This window comes from Chiloscyllium plagiosum, unplaced genomic scaffold, assembly GCF_037043375.1.
Source record: "Chiloscyllium plagiosum isolate Xiang-an unplaced genomic scaffold, Cpla_swu_hap1 HiC_scaffold_22, whole genome shotgun sequence".
Classification (NCBI taxonomy): Eukaryota; Metazoa; Chordata; class Chondrichthyes; order Orectolobiformes; family Hemiscylliidae; genus Chiloscyllium; species Chiloscyllium plagiosum.
In genome coordinates, this window is record NW_028270160.1 from 27,106,968 (window position 1) to 27,125,204 (window position 18,237).

General features: G+C 37.4%; 2 protein-coding genes across 2 annotated transcripts in view; one reads left to right on the forward strand and one right to left on the reverse strand.

Moving 5' to 3' along the window:
- Positions 1-4,464, reverse strand: part of acsl5 (acyl-CoA synthetase long chain family member 5) — a 58,833-nt gene extending 54,369 nt beyond the window's left edge. Inside the window, exon 1 of the mRNA XM_043712730.2 lies at positions 4,326-4,464. The gene's annotated coding sequence lies outside the window, so the exon portion shown is untranslated. The remainder of the gene's footprint in view (positions 1-4,325) is intronic.
- A 5,303-nt stretch (positions 4,465-9,767) lies between these two features.
- The window catches only part of gucy2g (guanylate cyclase 2g), a 72,196-nt gene continuing 63,726 nt past the window's right edge, over positions 9,768-18,237 (forward strand). The window contains exon 1 of the mRNA XM_087999262.1: positions 9,768-9,794. Within this exon, the coding sequence (XP_087855388.1) occupies positions 9,768-9,794 (27 nt within the window). The remainder of the gene's footprint in view (positions 9,795-18,237) is intronic.

The window sequence follows — 18,237 nt, forward strand, 5'->3', positions numbered from 1 at the left end:
TTCTGGTACATTTTCTGTTGGTTTGGTTTCACAGAGCCAGAAAATATCCCAACTCTGCTCTCCCATCTTGAATGCACAAGCCCGGAGGTGTCTGTAAGAACATTTTAAACAGTCGCATCATGTTTAGTGAGGTGAAACTTGGTTTTAATAGTACCCTAAGTTCATAATTACTTACATTGATCCATAAAAACTAACTTTATGTTTGTGAAGTGTCAAATATGTCCATTAAAATAAAAATAAATACATGATTAAAAATAATATTTTTGTACAAGTTTGTTTATAATATTTCTGCTTACACACAAATATTACATCTTTATCTCAGTCATTCATTTCATTCTTTGTAAAATCTTAATTCAAAATGAAAAGTTTGGTACTTTTTCTTCCAAGTTTCTGTCTGTGAGAGTGTTTCAATGTGATTGGCTATTTATATCATTGATGACATAACTGTTGCTGGATGGATTGCGACCTCCTCAAATTGGCATCAGGGGAAACTGAAATCCCTGGCAGAAAAATCTTTGTGGGTAGCTTTCTTTGAGGTCAAGGGGAAGTATTGTCATTTCACTGATGACAAAAAAGCTGATACCTCAGTGCTTCAGAGATAAATTGATTTCAAAACTTATCTTTCAGTTATTCACATTATCCTGAGGAAAATCTCCATGGAAGTAAGATATACATTGTTAACATCGAACTTGAGAAATATATTAGATATTTGCAATGTCCATCAGTGATCACAGGCTACTGCTTCCTCACTATAATGTATTCCTCAAGGCTCACTCTACAAGAAAACATCATCATAGCAAATGTCTGACTACAATTCTCTGATGCTGCAGCATAATTAATAAAATCTATTGGAACTTTGTAAATTACTTATTTGCCCATGCTAGAGGCATTAAAATTTATGTCAAGGTGGTTCATTCAAGTAATGTCCATAAAGATGCAAACTATAATCTCACCCAAAAGTGAGATTATAGCAGTTTTCCAGCAGTTTTACATCTGAACGTTCCCATTTGTCAATCCCCACACTGCGTACTCTTGTTTTGAACCAAGCAGCCATAGGAAACACTGAGCCAAAATTCATGCACATTTTTGTACAGAAAGAGGCACATATGTGTCTCCTTCTCATTTCAAGATCTGAATTAGACAGATGGCAAAGGAAAGAACCTATTTGCTGTATTAATAGGTAAGTTGTGATAGAGACAATGATTGAGAAAGTTGAGAACAAATAGAGGAAACGGAGTTACTCTTTTCCAAAATAATGCCATATAGTTTTGTCACTATTTTGGATCTTTTTGAAATTAATTCTAGACAGGAGCTTTTAGCAAATAGAATTATACTAAAGTTTGAAATATTAAAAGCATAACATGTTGAGACAATTTTAAAGAAAATCGAAATAAGGAAAAGACAATTCTACCTGAGGTGTTTTCCAGTTTAAGTTAAGTAAATTTATCCATTGATGTAGGGATGTACAGCATGTTCATTATTTTATTTTGTTTTGGGCTGTCATGTTTTCTAGCCTCTTTTATGACATTACAATCATAACTGTGGGAATGTATGTTCACCCGAGATGAAATAAGACACATAATTTATTACCCCAGTTTGCCTTCAGAGAAAGTCAAGGAATGCACATGCGAAAGCCACAGAAATCTGCTCGAAATCACAAAGGGGTGCTATTTTATCAGCCCTGGATTAAACAGGGCATTGTGCAAATAGTTAGAGTCAACTCCATAAAAACAAGATAGTAAAATCCCTTTACATGTGAAACTGAACCTGGGATGCCATCTTCGACATGCCTCACTACTGTAAGAAGGAATTTGGTCCAACTGTTATGTAACATTGTTTTATTCTTTCATGGATGTGAACATTGCTGACAAGGTCAACATTTGTTGCCCATTCCTAGTTGCCCTTGATAAGGTCATAGTGGTATTCCTGACCCAAAGGTGCTTCAGAAAATCCAATTATACATAACACTGGACTGGGTAGAAGATGAAAAACTGTTTTGGGATATGGAATTGTGGGATAATTGAATGAAATGTTTATTGTTATAAGGCAATATATAGTTGAAAGATTGTAAGCATAGTAAATTATTTATCAATGAGAATATTTTCTTCAATATAATAAAATCTGCAATATTTTATCTCCTTTCAGTGTGTGTCCCTATCCATGTGGATATGCAGTGGTTTGGGGAGTGGGTGAGCAAAGGGCAGCGGGTGGGGACATGAGTTGGCATGAGCTAACAGTTATGCTGGGTCAAGAACATCATTAGACATTTATAATTTGACTGAAGTTTTTGTATCATGTGCAGTCGTTGAAATCAAGATAGTATTTGCTTTACTAGTTAGATATACACTGACCATAACGGTAAGTGTTTTGTTCGAAATTTAAACTTCCAGAAGAGCCAACAACGGGAGATTTATCAAGAGAAAATTCTAAGCATCTCGCAGCAATAAAGTTGAATCCAAATTAATCAAAACTGATTCTTTGCTAACCAATATACTCATGCTGTAGTATTTGACTGAAGAAGCTTAGATTGCAGTAAAAGGTTTAAAATTATTATTTAGTTTTAATTTGTTCTCTTATCTCTGATTGCAGTTGTCTATCTCTTAGTGCAGTTGAAAGATAAGACACTATACACTTAATGCAAAAGTTGTCCTGTGATTGCCAAATATTATCATGTTCAATCAATATTTTAGATTTTCCATCGTTCAATCATAAATTACAAAACTGCACCAAAATAAAATCATATCTTATTGGTGATTGATTTGACCTTATTAGTATTTTACATGAAGCTGTGTGAACAGTTGTACAATATTCAAATTGCAATCTACACTGACAGATTATCTAGAATATAAGGCCTTTAATATGCTGAACATGGAAATATGTGTTGCTCGAAGTTACTGCTGTAGAAATTTTAATCAAGAATTATGCTTATTTTTGTTTTAATGTGAAATGATTTGCTATGAGCATGCATAAGAACTGGTAGTATCACTCAGGAGTTTGATTGGTTATCGGTTTGGGAACTGTGTCGTGTTTAAACATTTGTCTTTAAAACACATCCTTTGTCATGTAGCCATGTGTGATGTTATTGTTTGATTGGGGAGAATCTTTAAACCTTTTTAAGCAGGTCAAAAGATTATTTGTTCTCTTTTCCTCTCAATATGATTTACCTATTCAATTTACTCAAACCTTAGTACTCTTTTGAACTGTTGACTGTTTTATGCATTCAGTACTAATATTTCCTTCACATCACACATCTTTAGCACAAAAGTACTTTTATTTCTTTTACTGTTGAATGACTGCACCTTTGTCTCTTCCTGTACGGCATTGTAAATCCTATTTCTTTCAGTTCTTCAGATTCACTGCTGCTCTAAACTTTAGAACTTCACTCTTAGCTTTGTCAAACTTTCCTTCTTTCTACTTACTCTACTTAAAATAGAAAATAATAAAAATGGTAAATACTGGAAATACTCTACAGGTGAGACAGCATCAGTGGAGAGTAAAACATAGTTAACCATTCAGTTCTGAGGGAAGATCACAGATCTAAAAATGTTGACTGTATCTCACAATAGATGCTACCAAAACTGCAGGGTATTTATAGTACCATCATTTTTCATTTCAATATTGTTTCCATTTTAAAAAAAAAACAAACTTGATCTCAAGTAGTCATTATTCTGAGCTAATTTGTGTACTTCTTGCTCCTTTAACACTTGGTGAGGTCCTACCCTAACGGCTTTATTCATTCACTTACATATTTCAGCAAAGGACCGAAGCTTCACTCTTGCAGTCTAAGATCGCAGAACAAGCAGACTGAAGAACAACTTACTAATTCATTACAGCTCAACTATTATCCAAGGCAGAATATAAACAGAGGTGACTTCAACCAATGAAACATTTCTTTTGTAAATACTGACAACAATCACAACCAATGAGCAACTAAAACTCCAATAATTGTATTATGTCCGTAAAACATGTTAAGATATGTTCTCTATTAGATGTCAGATGCTGGTTTAAATGTCTGTAGTAGTCTAAGGATTTAATACATATCACTTCTTAATAAAAATGTAATTTTGGACATGAACATGCAGTACAATCTAAACCTATACAACGGCATGATAAGCTACAGTAGCTGTTATTCATAGATTTTAGCATTAAGGATGATAGTGTACAAAAGTCAACACCATTCCAATTTTATTAATTAGTTTATAACTAAGAACTAAAAACAGACATATTTTGTTATATCAACAAGGAAGCAATTTACCTATTAGCACAACAGTTAATAACTGCAAGTTGAAATGATAGAATACAAACATTAAGGTTGAACACCCTACCTTTATTGCTGGAGGCACTTTGTGACTGGTAATCCAACCCCTAGTCTGGGTTTAAGGTTTATATGTGTGCATACACATATGGTTACTTACTGCTCACACAGCAATTGCTCAAGACATACTTTTCGCACACTGGAATTTCACTCCTGCCACACATGGCTAGTAGCCAATTTTTGATACTGCGCCCAGGTAATCTTTGAACCTTGCTGAGATGAGTTCCAAAGTTCATTTAGCTCAAACAATCCTGATAGTAGCAACTACAATCAATCAGTTTTGTTTTCATCTTTAACTCTTTCAACGGGGTTGGCTATGCTCGGTGTTCTAGCTCAATCCAAAAAGATTAATAGAAATATTGTAACATGCATTCATTTCTATTATGATGCACCGTCTTGAATTAAATTAGTAAGGTGCATCTGGATCTATTGGCATTATCACAAAACACAGAATTATAGAAATGAATGATGCAGAAGAGGCCATTCCAGGCTAAATTTGGCATCAAGAAGCCCTGGCAAAACTAAAGTCAATGGAAATCAGGGTAAAAACTCTTTGCTGATTGGAGTCAGACCTGGCATACAGGAAGATTGTTGAGGTTGTTGGAAGTCAGGCATTTTAGTTCCAGGACACCTTTGCAGTAGTTTATCTGGTAACTGTTCTTGGTTCAACCATCTTCAGCTGCTTCATCAACAACCTTCCCTCCATCATCAGGTCAAAGTCAGGATGCTCTTGGATGATTGCAGAATGTTCAACATCATTCATGACTCCTCAGATACAGAAGCACTCCAGATTCAAATGCAGCAAGATCTGGACAATATAAAAGCTTGCACTGACAGGTGGCAGGCTAGTGAGCTTTACATCAGTGGTAGGGAAATTATTGGAGGAGATTCTTCAGTTGAAGATTTACTCATATTTGGGAAAATATGGACTTATTAATGATAGGAAGTGTGGCTTTGTGCAGGCAAGGTCATGTCTCACAAAACTGATTAAGTTTTTTGTGGAAGTGACAAAGTTGATTGATGAGGTTGGTGGATGTGATCCACATGGACTTTAGCAAGGCCTTTGACAAGGCCCCTTGTGGCAGGCTAATGCAAAAGGTGAAGTCACATGGTATCCATGGTGAGCTGATAAGATGGATACAGAACTGGCTGACTCATAGAAAACAGTACGTAGCAGTGAAAAAGTATTTGTTTGATTGGAGATCTGTGACCAGTGATGTTCAGCAGGGGTCAGTGCTGGGACCCCTATTGTTTGTAATACATACAAATCATTGGGAGGAGAATGTTTGTGCCTGATTAGTAAGTTTGTGGATGACACAAAGATTTGGGGGAGCTGTGGATAGTGAGGAGCATTACCAGAGAATACAGCAGGACATATATAGGCTGGAGACTTGGTCAGAGAAATGGCAGGTGGAGTTTAATCTGGGAAAATGCAAAGTAATGCATTTTGGATGATCTAATGCAGGAGGGAAGTATGTAGTAAATGGCAGAACCCTTAGTATCTTCAGCTTACTGAAGGATCTTGGCATACAGGTCCACAGTTCCCAAAAGGTGGCAAGACAAATGGATAAGGTGGTCAAGATGCTTACTTTCATCGGTTGGGGCATAGAGTATAAAAATTGGCAAGTCATATTGCAACTTTATAGAACTTTAGTTTGGCCACATTTGGAATATTGTGGATAGTTCTGGTTGCCACAAATACAAGAAGGATGTGGAGGTTTTGGAGAGGATACAGAAATGGTTTACCAGAATGTTTACTGGTTTGAAAAGGTATTTGCTACTGAGGAGAGATTGGACAAACTTGGTTTGTTTTCACTTGAATGTTGAAGAATGAGGAGCGACCTGATAGAAATTCACAAAATAATGAGAGACATGGATAGAATGGACAGTCAGTTTTTTTTTCTATTACTCAAGACATAGACTTAAGGTAAAAGGGAGTAAGTTTAAAGAAATGTGAGAGACAGATTTTTTACACAGAGGATAGCAAGTCCCTGGAATGTGCTGCCAGAGGAGGTGGTGAGGCAAGCACAATAGCAACATTTAAGAGGCAACTTGACAGACATATTAATAGGCAGGGAATAGGGGGATACAGACTGAATAGAGGCAAAAGGTTTTTGGCTTAGAAAGGCATCATGTGTCAATGCAGTCTTGGTGGGCTGAAGGGCCTGTTCCTTTCTGTACTTCTTTCTTTGTTCAAGAAGGACGCTCATACCACCTTCTCAAGGACAACTAGGCTTGGGCAATACATGCTGGCCCAGTCACTAAAGCCCATGATAGTGGTTGTGGTTTTGGAAGGTGCTGTCTAAGAATTCGGTGATGAAAAGTCAGTCTAATTCCAATCTAATCTTTCTACCAATTATTTTAAACTATACCCTGTAGTTAGTCAATTCTCTGCTCTGTCCTGTCTATGCTTTTAAGTTACATTTATTGGTTGTACACCTCAATTAAATCTTCTCTTAGCCAATGAAAATAATCTCATTCTATCCAACTCTTAACTCAGAGTTGAAATTATCCTTCTATCTCTCTTGTCTGAAACGTGGTAACTAGGACTGCTGAGTTGCCATGCTTGCTCATTGCTGTTTTAAAAGATTCTGCAAGGTTATAGCTCATTTTCTGTACCACAATTCATATAATCATGGGTTCCATTGAGAACAGCCTTTATGGTGTTATCCATTATCTCCTATCATAATTCATGTTTCCAGAACTTCACAATAATCAGCAACTCACTCAATTTTCCATTCTTCTTACTATCTACATTTCTTAAAAAAAACTAAACCCAATGTCACTCCTGAATTTATCTGTCCTTCATTCTTTCCTATTTAATCTCTTTGGTGGCTGGATTTGATCACCTGTGTTTGTTCAAGTTACATTAGCCAGTCTTCTCTGAAACTTTTCACCGTTAAAACTGAATAGTTTGTCCTAGTAAGCTCTACCCACTGTTCTGGGTTGCAAAGATGGCACCATTTACCTATTGTACCCCTCAGGTGACCTAATTTTACCTTTCTTATGCCTACATACAGGTTGATACACCAGCCTTGTGAAAATGACGACTAATGCAGACCCATCATGAGCTAGTTACTAATGATGTCAGATAATTGTCCAGCCATTTATCAAGAAATGATCATGATTTGTAGATCAATGTTAGCTAAGTTATTGGTTGGCTGGCCCATTTTTGAAGAAGGGGACCAGGGACATAATCTCAGTGTCTTGATCAATGTTTATCCCTAACTCTAATAACAAAGGTTAGCTGATCATTTACCTTGTTGATAGTTATTGAATCATATTGGTTCTCATGTTTCCTACATGACAACAGCAACTGCATTTCAAAGATAATTCATTAGGTATAAAATACTTTAGGATGTCCTGAGGTTATGACAGGATCATATAATGCAATCTTTCAAAATCTTTTGAACCAGAAAAAGAAAAGGTTATGTAGATTATTATCAAGGGATACTGTATAAGTTAGCCTTGATTTTTGATACTGTTATCACAGGAAACCTGATCTCCCAGGGCTACTGAAGTTTGAAACCATTTCACTGATAACTATGACAAAATTGCTTAAGATAAAATTTTGGAGCTCAAAGATCAGTTTTAACTTTGGACATGATGTATAATTTCAACAGACAAGCTGACATGTCAACCCCCACAAAATAATGCCCCTAATTTGTTCTTGTTTAGTGGGAAAGTTAGCAAGTTGAATATGTTTATGATAGATTTAAAATAGTTACAAACTAGCTAATTAGAAATCCAACCCTCCTCCCAGATATGGAATCAATAGTTATGCAGCTATTATCTCAAGTTAGTGGATACTCCACAGAAGATAATGTACATCCTGTCTCTGAATCATTACCGAATTTCCACATCGCCATGTTCAATAAGTGAGGAGAAAGAATCTCCTGTAGGTTAATAATCTTTAATAGCTACTCAGAGAATTCAATGAATGGTTAACTTTTGTTTCCTGAAAGATAGAGATGATAATTGTACAGTGTGTCAGCTCTAAGTACATTAAAAAGCGAAAGAACTGCAGATGCTAGAAATCAAAAACAAAAACAGAAATTGCTGGAAAAGCTCAGCAGGTCTGGCAGCATCTGTGCAGAGAAATCAGAGTTAATGTTTCTGATCCATTGACCCTTCCTCAGTTCTATTTTGTTCCAAAGAAAATTAATAATACTAAGTTGCAAAAAGATTCAGCAATTGCCACCTAATAGAATTGAGATTGATTAGACAATAAGGAGGATTATTGCATACATATAACACATTACTATGGATGTGGATGCATTATTAGAAAGAATCATGAAGATTATCAAGGAATTAGACTGTTGAAATGTTAGATGAGATCGTCAGGTAATATAGGTGCAAGCAATTGGTCTGCATGAACGAGTTGGACTGAAGGGTCTGGTTCAGTGCTGTACATTTCTATGACTCTATTACTCTAATATGTATTTTGTGATCATGCTGGTTTTGTGCTATGATTGGGAAGAATCTCTCTCTTTTTTGTGCTTGCTGTATAACTAAACAAATTAACACATTCAAAGCAAGTTTCCAATGTTTGCCATACATCAGTAGTTGGCAATTTGGCTGGAGTTTGGTAGACTTTTACTTATTTTGATACCAAATTTAACTATTCATTCAACTACAGGGTAAACCAACCCCAATGCTGCTGCTGTTTTGGAGGTAGTAATGAATTATACACAGTTGATTAAATTGTGAAAAACAGATCAGCTGAAGTAGTGAGCTGTTCATAAATGTGCACACAATAGCTAATTCACTGTTTAATTTCAGTTGTAGAATTGTACTGATTGAAGTCAGATTTCAATTGCAGCATAATTTTCACTTGGTTAATAAATTAGGATGAATTAATGCACTGCAAAATACATCTTGAAATTTAAGAAATTAAATGATTAAATATTCTTATTTTGTTATTGACAGTACCTCTGCAAGACAAGTAATAACTATTACAAGTTGACTAAATGTAGTTAAATTAAATTTAATGTACTGTCATTTGCTTATGCTGAAACTGTACTTTGATTTTGAAAATACACGTTTTACAAGGATTTGTTCTTTGTACTTTTGGCTTGTAATGAATGCAGATATTGAATGAAAGTCTAAAGTTAATCAGTTACTAACTATTACAATATTTCTACTAACCTACGTAAAAGAAAGACAGTCTGTAACTTTTATGGGTTTTAGTAGCTAAGGTTAAGAACTATGCCAGGAAAGATAAGATAAAGAGCTATACTGTGTTATAAGGACAAAGTTACTTTTAATATAAACATTCAGAAGTCCAAAGAACAGACCAAGCAGAATATTAATGTTGACAACTGGACCAAAATGTGCCTTTTAAACTTTTTGATTATATTACAAGTGAAAATTGTCATGGGGCAATACTATGATTGGGTGTTTACATAAGATTTTATCATACTATTTTTGTGACAGTCTATTAAGAGTAAACATGGACTACAACATGGAGTTGCAGGTGGTAAGCACTATTTTGCAACAAAGTTGGAGGCATGCCGCTGACCACTGCAAATCTGATCCAAGTTATAATATAAATGAATTGCTGGACTTGGTAATCTTCTGTAATGGCACTGCTTATTCGTATAAACTAGCTACAATCCTATCAGAAACATTTGACATCTTTCAACATTTTTTGACATAATTTGCAGCTCTTAACTACTTCCATTAACTACTAAAAGACAACTTGCAGCCTTCAATTCATCTCATTAGCACTGCAATGCATTGTTTCAGCTATCAGTTGATATCTGTTACATCCCAAACAGACATTGAACATAATATCAAAATGTGCATCATTTGATTTCCTTCAGTGCTTTTTGCTGACAGAAACTAAGAAAAGATTGCAGTGAGAACATTTGCCTAGGTCCTGAGGTCCCACTTGGTCCCACTGCAATTTGACATGCAGCCTTTAACTTACCATTTTCTATAGTCCCCAAAGTTGATTATAGCTCTCTACATGATGAACCAATCCTCAATTGCATTATAGCAATGGTAAAGATATATTACATTGTCAAGAATGGGATAATTAAAATAGTTAGTTCATCTACATACTGTATAGGAGCAAATGTTCAATGCTGTATTTATTTAGGCATTGGTTATACACAGTAAATACACTTCACAAGAACATCTAACAATAAACATGATGTGCAAATTTATTTATACTTCATAAAAATCAGAGAAATGAAATCAGTATTGAGATGTGGCAGGAATAATGAAAAAGCAAAACAGATTGACACTTCTTGGTTTTGCCTATGTATACTCTTCACTTACAGGGTGCCATCTCCAATGTTTGACAGCTGAGAAAATTTAGTGAAGCCAGTTGACTTGACACACTTCTAATTAGATTAGATTCCCTACAGTGTGGAAACAGGCCCTTCGGCCCAACAAGTCCACACTGACCCTCCGAAGAGTAACCCAGCCAGACCCATTTCCCTCTGACTAATGCACCTAACACTATAGGCAATTTAGCATGGCCAATTGGTTAAGAAAAAGAAGAAAGCATATGTCAGGTGTAGACAGGATAGATCGAGTCAATCCTTAGAAGAGTATAAAGAAAGTAGGAGTATACTTAAGAGGGAAACCAGGAGGGCAAAAAGGGGACATCAGATAGCTTTGGCAAATAGAATTAAGGAGAATCCAAAGGATTTTTACAAATATATTAAGGACAAAAGGGTAACTAGGGAGAGAATAGGGCCCCTCAAAGATCAGCAAGGTGGCCTTTGTGTGGAGCCACAGAAAATGGGGGAGATACTAAATGAATATTTTGAATCAGTATTTACTGTGGAAAAGGATATGGAAGATATAGACTGTAGGGAAATAGATGGTAACATCCTGCAAAATGTAAAGATTACAGAGGAGGAATTGCTGGATGTCTTGAAACGGTTAAAAGTGGATAAATCCCCAGGCCTGATCAGGTGTACCCGAGAACTCTGTGGGAAGCTAGAGAAGTGATTGCTGGACCTCTTGCTGAGACATTTGTACCATCGATAGTCACAGGTGAGGTGCCGGAAGACTGGAGGTTGGCAAACATGGTGCCACTGTTTAAGAAGGGTGGTAAAGACAAGCCAGGGAACTATAGACAGTTGAGTCTGACCTCGGTTGTGGGCAAGTTGTTGGAGGGAATCCTGAGGGACAGGATGTACATGTATTTGGAAAGGCAAGGACTGATTAGGGATAGTCAACATGGCTTTGTGCGTGGGAAATTATGTCTCACAAACTTGATTGAGTTTTTTGAAGAAGTAACAAAGAAGATTGATGAGGGCAGAGCAGTAGATGTGATCTATATGGACTTCAGTAAGGTGTTCGACAAGGTTCCCCATGGGAGACTGATTAGCAAGGTTAGATCTCATGAAATATAGGGAGAACTAGCCATTTGGATACAGAACTGGCTCAAAGGTAGAAGGCAGAGGGTGGTGGTGGAGGGTTGTTTTTCAGACTGGAGGCCTGTGACCAGTGGAATGCTACAAGGATTGGTGCTGGGTCCTCTACTTTTTTCCATTTACATAAACGATTTGGATGAGAGAGTAAGAGGTACAGTTAGTAAGTTTGCAGATGACACCAAAATAGGAGGTGTAGTGGACAGTGAAGAGGGTTACCTCAGATTACAACAGGATCTGGACCAGAAGGGCCAATGGGCTGAGAAGTGGCAGATGGAGTTTAATTCAGATAAATGCTAAGTGCTGCATTTTGGGAAAGCAAATCTTAGCAGGACTTATACACTTAATGGTAAGGTCTTAGGGAGTGTTGCTGAACAAAGAGACCTTGGAGTGCAGGTTCATAGCTCCTTGAAAGTGGAGTCGCAGGTAGATAGGATGGTGAAGAAGGCGTTTGGTATGCTTTCCTTTATTGGTCAGAGTATTGAGTACAGGAGTTGGGAGGTCATGTTGTGGCTGTACAGGACATTGGTTAGGCCACTGTTGGAATATTGTGTGTAATTCTGGTCTCCTTCCTATCGGAAAGATGTTGTGAAACTTGAAAGGGTTCAGAAAAGATTTACAAGGATGTTGCCAGGGTTAGAGGATCTGAGCGACAGGGAGTTGCTGAACAGGCTAGGGCTGTTTTCCCTGGAGTGTTGGAGGCTGAAGGGTGACCTTATAGAGGTTTACAAAATTATGAGGGGCATGGATAGGATAAATAGACAAAGTCTTTTCCCTGGGATCGGGGAATCCAGAACTGGAGAGCATAGGTTTAGGGTGAGTGGGGAAAAATATAAAAGAGACCTAAGGGGCAACATTTTCACGCAAAGGGTGGTACATGTATGGAATGAGCTGATAGAGGATGTGGTGGAGGCTGGTACAATTGCAACATTTAAAAGGCATTTGGATGGATATATGAATAGGAAGGGTTTGGAGGGCTATGGGCCGGGTGCTGGCAGGCAGGACTAGATTGGGTTGGGATATCTGGTCGGCATGGATGGGTTGGACCGAAGGGTCTATTTCCGTGCTGTATTTCTCTATGATTCTATAATTCAAATAATCGGCACATCTTTTGGACTGCAGGAGGAAATCGCGCAGACACAGGGACAATGCACAAATTACACACAGACAGTCACCTGAGGCTGGAATCGAACTTGGGATCCTGATGCTGTGAGGCAGGACTGCTAACCACTGAGTCATAATACTTTCAACATGGTTAAGAGGCAAAACTAGAAATTCAAGATGAGACAAGTTGTTCTTTGTAAGTGATATGATGTACATACAACATCTTCTATGGAATTTACAGGACTGCTGCTAGTTGAGCTCATACTAAACACCTCTCCTAAAGTGTAATTCCTGTTAATGGACCTTTTCAGAGTCCAACATCGCATTACAGCTAATTTCCTCGCCACAGCAATATATACACAGTCACAGACACAAGCTTCAGCATCAACACATGAATAGCACATTATTCCAACCAGGCAAAATAGTGACCTTCAAAAAAAAGATTGATGAAATTCTATTCTTTAATGCGGAATACCAAAGACTGCACACATAAACAAGCCACAGATCTTGGCATGAAGGAAATGAATGGGACTTTTGGTAACAACACTGCATTTTCCACAGAAGATAAAAGCACCTTCTTCATTTACTGGTGTCATTTTCCTTTGTGCGTACATATCCTGTGCAATGGCAGCACCACTTTGATGCTCGACACCTCGATTGCGCAAGTGATTGTAGAAGGCCTTGAAATCAGCAGGGAATCTCATGTAAATTAAGGAATTCTAAGCGTAGAGTGACAGCATTTGTTATATGCATCACAAGCTTGCTAGCACCATGGACAAGTCTCAGTATCTTTCCATTAAGTCTTTCAAAGGAAAAGCGACTATAGACACAATGTGGTTCCAAAGTCTGAGCTATATCAACTAAATGAAGTACCTGATACACATTTATACTCATGCGTAGATCAAAGCACAGGGATCCAAAACTTGCAAAGTAGTGAATGATCACCTGTCACCAGTGCAGAAACTCAACAATTTCTAACAGTTCCTTGCCTAGTATTTACATAGCTTCTACAAGAAGAAGGTGGTGCTGGTAGAAATCATCCGGTATTGTGCCAAACAGCACAGAGTCAGAGTAGTGTGAAAGCCACACTCTGCATTTGTTTGTTTTCCAGTGTGCCATATGCTGTTTGATAAAAGTCTTTGAAGGCACAATATGAGATTTAATGGTTTTTTTATTTGGTTTTTTTTTTATCATTTTGGGTTTGCACAGTTTTTGGGGTTTTCATAGTTATTGCTTATAGAGCGTTTGCTGGCTTATAGGTTTTAGGCCATGTAGATTTTGTAAACTATATGAAAAGTTTTCAAAAGTGAATTACTTGCATTACAATTATCTTTCTGCACTTTTCCCCCTTTTTCCAATGCATGGTTCATGAATTACTTTGGATATTAATTGATGCCTTTGAGAGCTTCCTTGAGAGCTTTGGTTTAATAGATATGAGGATTTTAATGACTTGATTGAATTCTTCTGGATATCTTTGAAAACTGGAAGCCATTGAGAGCTTTTTCAATACCTACTAACCTATTACCTCTTTTATATCCAGGAGCATTATCTATTCATTCCTAATGTGAACATTTGATAGCTGTGCTATTTGTAAGAACAACAAATGCAGAGTGTCCTTCAGAATTTGGCTTTTTAAATAATTATATCACTTTTTAATTATCTGGAGGATAGAGATTTTTTCTTTCATTATATTATTTTGTCTGCATTTTCTTTGACTTCATTTTTATTGTTATTAAACTCTTTAATTCTGCATCATAGGATATATATTTTCAACTCCTTTTCTACAACTGTTTTGCCTTAATCTACTGTTCATTTGCAGTAAGAAAATTAGACAGGAAGGAGTTCATTTGAGATTTATAATGGTGCTTTCTGACTTCGAAGAAGGAATAGGAAAAAAGCAAACGTGATTAGCACTCTCTGATGATATACATACATCGCAAACATAGGATCAACATTTATTTGACTAGGCATTTTTTCCACATAATGTTAAACATTAGTGAGTTTTGCAAAGATTTGTAGCTCAGGTTGAGATTCTGGATGCAGGTTTGCTCACTGAGCTGAAACATTCATTTTCAGGCATCACCATACTAGGAAATGTTATCAGTGGCCTCCAGATGAAGCACTGTTGACATGACCTGCGTTTTATTTATGTCTTTAGGTTTCCTTGGGTTGGTGATGTCATTTCATGTGGTGATGTCATTTCATGTGGTGATGTCATTTCATGTGGTGATGTCATTTCCAGTTCTTTTTCTCAGGAAGTGGTAAATGGGATCCAAGTCAATGTGTTTGTTGATAGAGTTCCAGTTCCATGCTTCTACGAATTCTCATCCGTGTCTCTACTTGGCTTGTCCTAGGCTGGATATGTTGTCCCAGTCAAAGCGGTGTCCTTCCTCATCTGTATGTAAGGATGGTGGTGTGAGTGGGTCATGTCTTTTTGTGGCTAGCTGATGTTCATTTATCCTGGTGGCTTCAAGATCATCAATAGTACCCTTACTGGCATAAAATTCACTAAAGAGGAGGAAAACAACAACAAGCTGCCAATCCTAGGTGTCACAGTAGAGCGAACAGTCAATGGGGAATTCCAAACCAGCGTCTACAGGAAATCAACACATACTGACCAAATACTAAACTGCAGAATCAATCATCTCAACACTCACAAACAAAGCTGCATTAGAACATTATTTCAATGAGCCAACACACACTGCAGCACAGAGCAGAGGAAAATCACCTATACGGTGTATTCAAAAAGAACAGATACACAATGAACACAGTCCACTGATGTCTCAGCAACACACCCCAATAAGCAGACAAGACAAGTCCAGAAACCCTAGCTACTCTCTCCCACAGCAAAGACATCTCGGAAATGACTGCCAGACTACTCAGAGCTCTTGGCATCATGGTAACCCACAAACCCACCAACACATTAAAAGAGCAGCTAATGAACTTGAAAGATCCCATACAGACAACAAGCAAAACTAATGTCATTAACAAAATACCCTGCAAGAACTGTAACAAACACTACATTGGACAAACAGGTAGAAAACTAGCCACTAGGATACGTGAACATCAACTAGCCACAAAAAGACATGACCCAGTCTCACCAGTATCCTTACATACAGATGAGGAAGGAGACCACTTCGACTGGGACAACACATCCAGAGACACAAGAATTCCTAGAAGCATGGCATTCCATCTGGAACTCTATCAACAAACACATTGACTTGGATCCCATTTACCACCCCCTGAGAAAAAGAACAGGAAATAACATCACCAACCCAAGGAAACCTAAACACATAAATAGAAAGTGGGCCATGCCACCGGTGCTTCATCTGGAGACCCATTGATGATGTTACCTAGTATGGTGATAAAACGTCTGAAAACGAACCTTCCAGCTCAGCGAGCAAACCTACATATGCCATTTGTTAAGCATCATTTGAAATTGGCACCGTTATTTCACAAAGGAGGAACCAAAACTGTACACTAAAAATGACTGCTAGGTAATGTATGGTATATAATGGAGCACTGAAATGATAATTATGTAACTGATTATGGTACTCTGGGATCGACAGAGAAGAAGAGCAGATCAGACAATAAAGGAACACTTGAAGAGAAAAATCTTAGACACTACATTAGAGAGCTGTACCAGTAACCTACTTTGCATAGATATAAATAAAGTATTGCATACTGAAGAATTGAAGGAGCCTTACCCTAAGATAATGAACCTTTACCCTCTCAGAGTGTGTATGTAGGTACCACCAGCCCAGCTGTACTAAGGAGGAGTACCTAACTGTGCTGGTAGCAGTGTTAGCCTAAAGCATAGAATAAAGCAATGTATATCACAGAATGGGTCTGTTCCTAAGTCCTGGAGATCATTGCTACATTCAGATTTTACACAACCTTATCCCTCATTATGCTATTTATGACATATCAACCAAATACGCAGAAGCAACTGACAATGACCTTCCTTTGTAAAATGTAACATGTTCCTCACATACTTTGTGCAATAGAATTAAAAAGGATCAACATTTATTTTCCAATTGTCAGGATTTCCAAGAGCCTGTTTAATTTAAATGGCATATTCAGGTTGATGTAAGCCAGTGACCATCAGCTAACAGCTCGCTCACAGTGCACTGTTCCCTGGTAAGGAAGCCCTGGGAGCCAAGCAGAGCAGCACATTTTGCACCAATTTCCCACAAAATCAGACATACATTTTCAACTATCATAATGAAATAGAAAGCTAACTGGGTAAGAGAATATTGGGAACTACAAAGTTCAAGGAGAAAGTGAGGTCTGCAGATGCTGGAGATCAAAGTTGAAACTTTATTGCTGGAACAGCACAGCAGGTCAGGCAGCATCCAGGGAACAGGAGATTCGACGTTTCGGGCACAGGCCCTTCTTCTGAAGAAGGGCCTGTGCCCGAAACGTCGAATCTCCTGTTCCCTGGATGCTGCCTGACCTGCTGTGCTGTTCCAGCAATAAAGTTTCAACTACAAAGTTCAGAAAAGCATAATTTGAGAACAAGAAGAAGGGGTTTATTGTGACCAGAGTCTAATTGAACGCAACCTAATAATTTCTATTAAAACATTTTTTTTTAAAAACTGTCAATACTACTGTAAGAAATAGTTATTACTGATTACATTTTATCAAATTGAGTCATATTTAGGAGTTGGAATGATCAGAACAGTCAGAATTTCAGAAATTTAGCTTGCGGGACCCATGTGCAAGCTTACTTCATTTTCCCTAATTTATCACTTTAATCAAACTCATTAATAAGAATTGTGCCAATTAAAGACAGAATGCAGGTATTCAGGGATTAACACATCCGCCTGGTGCATTGGGCATAAATATAACACGGATTTGTGATATTGTCATGACCTGAAATACTGGTCACACCATCTTAATTACTTAATGGTTGGAAAATAACAAGAAAGAAATCTAAATTTCATCAAGAAGAGCTTAACACTATCATTAATCATAAATAATCATTAACAGAATACTGTGCTATGGCTGCAATACCAATATTACTTGTCTTCTCCTTTTTACATTGGCTTTTATGACTATCGGCATGAGCAGCACTCCTTCAATATAGAATAATGGAATTGTACAGAATATGAGAACAGGAAGAAACCATTCCGCTCATCATGCCAATGACAGCTCTTTGCTTCAGCTATTTAATGTGGCCCACTCCTCTTACTTTTCCCTCATAGCTCTACCATGTTGTCCCTTTATGCATTAATCCAGTTCCTTATTGAAGAGCACTGATGAATTTGCTCCCAGGCAGTGCATTCCAGATCAAACAACTCACTACATAAAATAGGTTCTTTATGTCTCCTCTAGTTTTTACATTTGTATCTTTCTGCACAACTATTTAGGATTTAGTCAATGCAAATCCATGCATGTAAACTGAAAGTCCCCTTATTTGCTGAG